This window comes from Tupaia chinensis, unplaced genomic scaffold (assembly GCF_000334495.1).
Source record: "Tupaia chinensis unplaced genomic scaffold, TupChi_1.0 Scaffold000182_1, whole genome shotgun sequence".
Taxonomy (NCBI): domain Eukaryota; kingdom Metazoa; phylum Chordata; class Mammalia; order Scandentia; family Tupaiidae; genus Tupaia; species Tupaia belangeri.
This window is the reverse complement of record NW_006159657.1, coordinates 2151516-2160733: the sequence shown is the minus strand read 5'-3', so window position 1 is coordinate 2160733 and position 9218 is coordinate 2151516. Positions and strand designations below refer to the sequence as shown.

Sequence of the window (9218 nt, the reverse complement as noted above, 5' to 3'; positions counted from 1 at the left end):
CCTCTTTGTATTTTTTTTTTTTTTTGTATTTTTACACATTTTTAAAACCCTAACCATAACTCCAACCCTAAGACTGAACCACTCTTCTGGAGGAGTGGCAGGGAGCTGTGACCATCAACAAGGAAACAGAGCAGGCATGGGCAGCCCAGGTATCCCCTACAAGGAGGCCAGGTACTGGACACTGCTGGGTCATTCCTTGAGGAGAATTATGCCAACTGATACTTTTCCCTTACAAAGACTTCCCAGAGACCCCACAATGCAGTGACCGAGGACGTGGTGAAGCCCCAGCTGTCCAATACCAGGAAGCCAGGAGCCACTGAGTGCACACTGCCTGCGCTTCCTCTTTGATACTTCCTAGTTATTAGGAACTTCCCAGATCACTTCGTGCTTTGGTGCTCCTGCCCACGAGGACTGTTCGTGGTCCAGGACTGAGTGCCTATGGCGGCGAAGGTACAGGGTTGCAGACAGACAGCAGCACAGAGCGCTGTTCCCTTCAGAACCGTTCCACATGCCACGCCATGGGGAGACAGGAAGGCCTCTGTGCTGGTACTGAGGGCTTGGGGAAGAGCTGCCTGCCGGAGTTCTGCCATGGGAAGGCAGTGCCATCTGAGGATGAGGAGGGGGCTGGGAGGGGGACTGCTCCGCTCTGTAAGCCTGGCTCTGCTGCTCGCTGACTGGGCAAATTTGGAAACATCACTCAATCTCTCTGACTCAGCTTCCTCTTCAGCAAAAGGGGACAATGACAGTAGCTATTGTCAATGGCTGATGTGAAGATTAAGAGACTTAATACATACAATGTGCTTTACATCATTGGCACGGAGTAAGTTCTCAATATAAAGAAGGCCCCCTCCCCCAAATACTATTCGTATCCAAGGGAATCTTTCTGACCTAACTTACTGACATGGCCCGATGTCAGGGGGAGTGACTCTAACCTGAAATTTTAGCAGGTATGGGGTCGACAGGCAGGTTTTAGATTTACTTCCCTCCCAAACTTTGCCATTTGGTCTGAAAGCCTCGAGTCACGGGGAGCCCCCGGTCTAACAGGTACAGGCAGATGCGAGGCAGGTGTGTTCCGGCCCCTCACTTACGGTCATGCTCCTGTACTCGTCTTCAAACATGTCCAAAAAAATTTCCTCTCCCTAAAAAAAAACGGAAGGGAGGGAAGAGATTATTCATATTTTTTCCATAAACAACAAAGTATTATAAACTCCAGCTCGTGGCTTTTGGGGCCATCTGTTTCTCATTAGTGAGTTCTCGTAAATCACCAGGAAGTAAAATGCACACGTGAAGGCGAACACACACGCTCAAGCGAAATCCCAGGTATCACGTTGCACCACTCAACATTATTCTCCTTTTTTGAAGCATACAGAAATAGAGTTCTTCTGTTAAAGCAGCTAATTTAAAAATAACACAACACAGATAACATACATAATTAAGATGTAGAAAAAGTATTTTGAATATTTAACACCATCTACTTGTCGAGAAGGGCTGGAGAAACGGGGAAATGCTGTCTACGGTGCCATGCAAACACGACAAGGCCCCAGGCCTCTGAGAGGAAGACCGTCGTAAACGTGTGTAACATGAGCTTTATGGCTTGTTCTTGTTTTCCACGGCACTACCCGGTTTGGGCGTTCTGCAGGGCCAGGACAGCCCAGGAGGTCCCCTTCAGAACAGAGCGGTGGGCGAGAACTTCGCTTCGAGACAGAGACCAGGGGTCAGATACCAGCTTTACCTCTCGGAGCCTCTGCTTTGCTAGGAGAATGGAATGACAGCCGGGTCTCTCTGGGTCACCCTGAGGGAAAAGGAGATAACTGCAGGGGCGCAGCGCCTGCCATTCCGCCAGGCCTGGGGGAGTGTCAGCGCTCCCTGCCGCCATCTCTCCCGGACAACAAGTGCTGGAACGCTCCTATCTTTCTCACAAGTTTTTTGGGGGGTTTTTGGAGATATTTTTGCTATGGGGCGTGTGTGCTCACTAGGGAGACAGAGACAGAAAAACAGAATGCAAGAAATCACCCCCCACGGGTATGGTCACACTACAATCTCTTCTCCTCTATTCTCCTCTCGGGATTCTGGGCACACACACACATGCTCCCAGTGTAAGCTTCAACCTGCCAGGTCTAGGGGTTGAACCACAGTCAACTACATGGTAGTCCAATGACGTAACCATTTCGCCATCTGGTGGTCCCTCTCTCATAAGTCTGAAATGACGCTTCCCTCACCCATGACATAGTTGGGATGCAAAGCGGACTAGATCTTTATTTTTTCAGTTGTCAGAACTATAGATCAACTTGCATAGTGTAATCACCACCAGCAGAAATGACACCCTCCCCCAAATAGCCAAAAGTCTCTCAGACATTATATACTTAGGGCGTAGACATTACAGGGTTTGCTAAAAGTCAAATGCAGCTAGTTCTCTTTCTATTACTGAGAAGAATAACCCTCTGGGAAAGGCGTGCCTATATGTCTTTCTGTTTTTGCAGTCCAAATGCTTTCTAGAGGGAATAAGCTAGGGCAGTTACAGTGGAAAGAGATTAAAAGATGACTAATGCAACTGTGAGGTTTCTGCTTTTCACTGAGCTTGGTACAGGGGTGTATCCTCACAGAGAGGCCAAGTGTGGTCTGGGACAGTCTAAGGGGAAACTGGGACTGCCTTCCCAGTGTGTGGGCCACAGTGCCACCCTGTCTGGGCACATCTGCTGCTGAGCCTGGGAAGGTGGATTTCCAGATGATATGACCTCGTTTCATCCAACAGCACTGACAAGATGGATAGTGGCTTAAAGAGATTCCTGCAAAGGGGGACCAGATGGTGGAGCAGGGGTAAAATCTGATGCTCTGCAAGACTGACCCATGTGGGAAGGTTCTGGCTTCATGTCCAGAGACCTTCCTGAGTATCCCAGGCACACACAAACACATCATCCAGGGCTCGCTGAGGATAGGGATGGACCGCAGCAGCAGGCCCCCCCTTTCTCTCGCTCATAGAAGAAATTAAAACGACAAAAAAACCTTCGGAGAAAGAGTAGTAGAGAGAGAGAGAGAGTACAAATCGTGAAAACACAGGTGAACCAGAAACCGGCTGCACTGACATCTTCCCCACTCCTCTGCTCAGGGGTCTTCAACAGCCATGACACCTCAGGAGGGGAAACCAACACTTACTAATCTGGAGGGTCAGAAACGGAGGCCAGAACATTCTAGAACTGCTAGGACTACTTGACACATGAATTAATCCACTATGGCGGGTAAGTGATGAACCTTGCTTGAGGATACATCATGCTGGTAGGGTCGGCATGTGTTCCCCCAAGTCATACGTTTATTCTAACCCCAAGGTGATGATATTAGGAGGTGGAGCCTTTGGGTGACATTTAGATCAGGAGCATGGAGTCCTTGTGAATACAAACAGTGCCTGCAGGGGGACAGTGGTAGATACCAATCTGCTTCACTCTTGGGAGTTCCAGCCTCCAGGACTGTGAGAAATAATTTTATCATGGGACCAGCAGTCAGCATAATGGCTATGTCGCTGGACTCCCATGTAGTCGACCGCAGTTCACGTCCCAGACCCGGTGGCTTAAAACTCACGCCGGGCGCATGTGCGTGTGTGCCCACGATCCCAAGAGGAGAATGGAGGAGAAGGGATTGCGGCGTGGCCATCCCCCCTGGGGGGGGATTTCTCACTTTCTTTCCTGCCTCTCTCTGTCTGGCGAGTGCACACGCCCTATAGCGAAAACCTCTCAAAAATAAAAATAATAAAAATCTTATCATTTACTGGCCACCACTCTATGGTATTTTGTTATAGCAGCCGAAGTGGACTAATCAAATATCTTAGGAGCTAACCCAAACCATCACAACTGGGGATTTTAACACTTTACTAGAACCTGAAGGAAAATCTCTACACATTTTTCAGATACTGAAATTCATTGGTGGTACTTTACAGAACCTCACTAAGCTCAATAATAGAAGTTTAGAAGCCTATATGAGGTCTCTTAGCACATATGTATGTAAGGAATACATATGCATAGAACCCATAAAATCATAGGTAATTCACAAGTCATTTTATACATGGAGACTTTTAAAATTTTCTGGAAACATAAAATTAGAAAGTATGAGTTTATTTTTTCACAAAAAAATCATATGCATAGTTTTTTTTTTTTTTTTGAGAGATTTTTTTGCTATAGGGCGCATGCGCTCGCCAGACAGACAGAGAGAGACAGAGAGACAGAAAGCGAGAAATCACCCCCAGAGGAGGTGGTCACGCCGCAATTCCTTCTCCTCCATTCTCCTCTCGGGATCTTGGGCACGCACGTACACGTGCCTGGCGTGAGTTTTAAGCCACCGGGTCCGGGACGCGAACCACGGTCGACTACATGGGAGTCCAGCGACATAGCCATCACGCTAACTGCTGGTTCCCATCATGCATAGTTTTTTCATGTTACATGTTTCCCGTGAACTTTTTGAAGATCTCTTACATGTGTAAGTGCATGTAACCCATGAAAGAAGTTCAGCATATACAATTTAGTCATGTGTATACGGACTCCATAATTTACGTACAAATTCACCATAAACAAATTCACGTATAATTGATAAATAAACTGTAATATAGCAGGGGCAAGTCCTCAAAACTCCTACTGATAAGAGGACCTGGACAGAAAGGTTCAGACCCACTGCTGCTCTGGAGATTATGAAATCGAGCACTTTTACTCAATAAGTTACAGGTATTCAAAAAGCAGCTAAAGACACATAGCCTCTGCATGTTCAGGACTAGACTCCATAACCCTGTTTCTACAGGCCAACCAGGGCTGCTGTCTACGTGTGCTCTGCCAATTACCTTATAGAAGTGCCGCACGAGGTGAACGCTCTCTTCTCTTGCGCCCTGTTAGAAGAGAAGGAAGGTATGAAGAAGGCAGATCTACAGAGATGAGGGTTGGGTAACTTACAAATTCTAAAATCTGAGTGTGCATGAAACAGACGCTGGACTAATATCCTTAATATAGAAAACGGTTCTTAATGAGAGAGGGAGGGAGGGAGAAAGCTCAAATGAAAATGAGGAAAGGGCAGGCAATTCCATGGAATGACATGGAAAGTTGTTAATATACAGTTAAGTGGGAGAAAATGGGTTATAAAATATGGCGATTATGATTCCATTTTTCTTTTCTTTCCCTTTTTTTTTTTTGAGACAAGGTCTTGCTATGTTGCCCAAGCTGGCCTCAAACTTATAATCCTCCTGCCTTAGTATTCAAAGTAGTTGGGATTACATGCATGTGCCACCACAACCAGCCATGACTCCATTCTTATAAAACAAAACATTCATTTGTGAGTGTGTGTGTAGACACACACCAAACTGTCAACTATAGGTGTTAATTTTTTACCTCTGTACTTTCTAAATTTTCTAAAATAAACTTGGAATATGGAGAGGAAGAAATAAAAGCCATTGAAAGCTTAATGAGTATGTATTTTAACATTAAAATTATAAATACATGTGTGTGTTTGTCCTTGTAGATAATGTGGTTTTAGAAGCTCAGTCCAGCTTCTCCTAGCTAGTGCTGTGGACACCATGGACCAGGGGCTCCAATCTCGATGCCAGCGGCCTCCCTCCAACCTCTGACCTCCAACCTCCTCCGACTTACCTCAAGGCAGGCCAGGTGCACATCCTTTATGATGCAGCCGGAGCTGGGCAGGACTTGCTGCTTCAGGAGTAGGCAGCTCAGCTCCAGGGTTGCCAAGCGGATCTTCCCATCTGCAGAGTACACGGGTCAGCCTCTGAGACAAGGTCTTGCTATGTTGCCCAAGCTGGCCTCAAACTTATAATCCTCCTGCCTTAGTATTCAAAGTAGTTGGGATTACATGCATGTGCCACCACAACCAGCCATGACTCCATTCTTATAAAACAAAACATTCATTTGTGAGTGTGTGTGTAGACACACACCAAACTGTCAACTATAGGTGTTAATTTTTTACCTCTGTACTTTCTAAATTTTCTAAAATAAACTTGGAATATGGAGAGGAAGAAATAAAAGCCATTGAAAGCTTAATGAGTATGTATTTTAACATTAAAATTATAAATACATGTGTGTGTTTGTCCTTGTAGATAATGTGGTTTTAGAAGCTCAGTCCAGCTTCTCCTAGCTAGTGCTGTGGACACCATGGACCAGGGGCTCCAATCTCGATGCCAGCGGCCTCCCTCCAACCTCTGACCTCCAACCTCCTCCGACTTACCTCAAGGCAGGCCAGGTGCACATCCTTTATGATGCAGCCGGAGCTGGGCAGGACTTGCTGCTTCAGGAGTAGGCAGCTCAGCTCCAGGGTTGCCAAGCGGATCTTCCCATCTGCAGAGTACACGGGTCAGCCTCGCACGGCCAGGGCAGGGCACCCCCAGTCGATACGAGGCTCTTGACTAATTTATTTTGTGATTAACAGGTCAGCAGAGAGACCAACGGCTTGAGGCCCCCAACCCCCAGGGAAGACAAGAGGGACCCCACCTGCCAGCTTCCTTCCCAATCAGTCACGATTCAACATTCCCATCAAAACTGCCTATACAGAATATCTCTCTGAAGTCCCTTTATCGGGAGGAGGGGAGATGGGAAAAAGGGGGAGCTGAGTATTACCAGAGGCCTAGAAGGGCCCGCTGTGGCTGTTCTGCTTGTCTAGCATCCTCTCTACCTTTTTCAGGGATGAGCACACCCACTCTCCTTTGGAGAACCACAGCCCCCTCTGGGTCATGTGTTTGGGTGGAGCTGGCCCCCCACCCCCTCTAGGAGTGGGCACATCATCCAGGCTGGGAGGGTGCTCTACTCTCCTGGTCACAGTGACCGGGTAGGGGACAGCAAGGGAAGCCAGTCAGAGTAGTAAGGCTCGGATCCACAATCTGTGGAAACTGGTGGATAAGAGACTCCTTCCGTGGCCCAGCCAGTGACCCAGACAATAAGACACCACTGCATGACGCTGGAGCCGTGTGGGAGGCCCAGGTCTGGATCCTGTATGTGCCCCTGACCCTGGTTGGCTGGAGGCTGGTGGAAGAACTGTTGTATGACAAGATCCTATCAAGACTACCTAAGCTCTCTTTTTCTCTCTCATTAAAGGAATACAATAATAAACTTAGAAGCTCTCTGTGCAGGGCTGCAGCGCAGACAGGAGCAACATTGGGCCCTTGAGTGGCACAAGCATCATGATCCCTCAGCCACTATCCTACCCTTTCCAGCATTTTCCATCGATGTAAAGTAATTTGCAAACAGAGCTTCGAGCTTTCCTGTCCAACTAGGCTGCCTAAAACCAAGTCTCCCACAGAGCGAGCCCAGCACCTCGGCAGAGAAAGGGACGGTCGGGGCTGTTGGCAGTTATCTTGCCAGCCCAGCAGGTGGCCGAGTCCAAAGACAGAGAGTCTTGAAAACATGGTATGAGCCCTCTGATCCAGCTGTGCCTGAAGGTAGACCCCAGCAGACTTTATAAGCCAATACAATTTCTGTTGGCTTGCTTCTGCTTGTGCTGTTTAAGCCAGTCTGCGTTTCTGTCAACTGCAACCCCATTCTGACCAATATCACTTGCTCTGCTCTTGTACTGTGAGCCAGGCATGGCATTCTAGGTGTGCCCCTGCCTGGCTCCTGACCTGGCCCACCCCGCTGAACGCCCTATGGTGCAGCTTGGCGGCACTCTCTCCCCACCCAGGCTGCACCTCAGGCAGGCCTTCATGGTGCCCTCTCTCACCCTGCTGGCCTCTCTCCTTGCCTCAGTGGAGAACTCGCCTTGCAAGCAGGGGTTCTCAGGTCTAGGCACTTGTTATGGTTCGAATTACGGGGAGGCCCCCAGAGTTTCAGGCTCTGGTATTCGATGCTGGGAGGCGGTGAGACCTGGTGGGCAGTGGTGACTGCATCACGGAGGCAGCACTCTCGTGAAGAGGTCAATGTCTCGCAGACCCAAGGAGCTTTAGATCTCGTGAGAAAAGGTCAGCCCTCTGACCGCTGGTCGCTGTAGGAGAGTGAGCTGCCTGTTCTCTCCACACACGCCTGCCATCCTCTGTCCCTCTCCACCACACCTGGACTTCCCAGCTCCCAGAATTGTGAGTTTTGCAAATAAATCCCTATTTTCTTTATAAATCACCCAGCCTCAGACTTTTCTGTTCGTGACACAAAACCTGACTAAAACAGCGCTGTTGATCTTTTGGGCCAGATAACTCTGTGCTAAGGGAGCATGTGGGGGTCCTATGCACTGTGGGATGTTTAGCCGCGTCTTGGCCTTTACCCATGAGATGCCAGGAGCATCCCCTCCCTCAGCTGTAATGACTAAAACTTCTCAGACATTGTCACATGTCCGGGAGAGGGCAGGTCATCTCCCAGTTTGGAAACGCTGTGTGGGTCACTCTGCCTGCTGCTTCTCACCTTCCCCGGCAGCAGACTGGTGCCGGGCAAAGCTCAGAGCTGGGAGGGGCCACGCAGACTCTGGGCGCATCTTGTATCACCGCCTGAGCCAAGTGCTGGAGCCCTCCACGCCCATAGCTCAGACTCTCAGCCTAGCTCATTCTCACAACATGGCCTGGGCACCCAGAGAAGGGGGCTGAGACATGACTACGGGTAGAAGGGTGGAGAGAGGAAGAGACTCAGCTGCAGCAGGGAGGGGACTGGTGGCCAGGACTCGGGGGTCGAGGGGTAGAGATCCGCCTGGGTTCTCGGCAGGGCCAGGGCCAGAACGCAGGGCTCATGATGCGTGACTCCAGGCCCCTGTGAACAAACGACACGTGGCGGGCACCTGGCTGGGCGGCGTTGTTCATGATCCGGATGAGTCTTTCGGCCAGGAGGTGGTTGTAGGTGGTCTTCTCGGCTACACTGGGCACTGGCAGCTGGATCCGCTCTAGTTTTTCAGGGTCCATGCCTGGGGTAGAAAGAGGGAAAGCTATAAGCAGACGGCTTTCTTGGAGACCTCCTCATCCTGAAAGGCCTGTGGAGTGGGGCAGGTCATTCTTCCACTTCTGCCTTTCCACCTCTGTGGCTTCTGCGCATACTGGCTGCTGCCTGCACCATAACCTACCTCACGGTCTTCTGCAGATTAAATGTAGGTAAACATATTGACATACATTTTCTATTACTATTTGTAAATGAGATATTGGCACTGATGCAATGATAGAGAGCAACTGTAAAAAAAAAAAAGAAAGAAAGAAAGAAACAAAAACACGTGATGGTCAAGGCTGCTCTGTCTTCATTGAAGGGAGACTGGCAGGGTAATAAAAGGGTGAGAAA

The 9218-nt window shown here is 48.9% G+C and overlaps 1 protein-coding gene across 5 annotated transcripts in view; it reads right to left on the bottom strand.

Moving 5' to 3' along the window:
* Nucleotides 1–9218, bottom strand: part of CLEC16A (C-type lectin domain containing 16A) — a 222993-nt gene that overhangs the window by 118359 nt on the left and 95416 nt on the right. For all 5 annotated transcript variants that reach the window (XM_027771062.1, XM_027771064.1, XM_027771063.1 and 2 more), the window contains 4 exons: nucleotides 8731–8853; nucleotides 6208–6317; nucleotides 4820–4864; nucleotides 1089–1139 (listed from right to left, as the gene is read on the bottom strand). In XM_027771062.1, the coding sequence (XP_027626863.1) occupies nucleotides 1089–1139; nucleotides 4820–4864; nucleotides 6208–6317; nucleotides 8731–8853 (329 nt within the window). The remainder of the gene's footprint in view (nucleotides 1–1088; nucleotides 1140–4819; nucleotides 4865–6207; nucleotides 6318–8730; nucleotides 8854–9218) is intronic.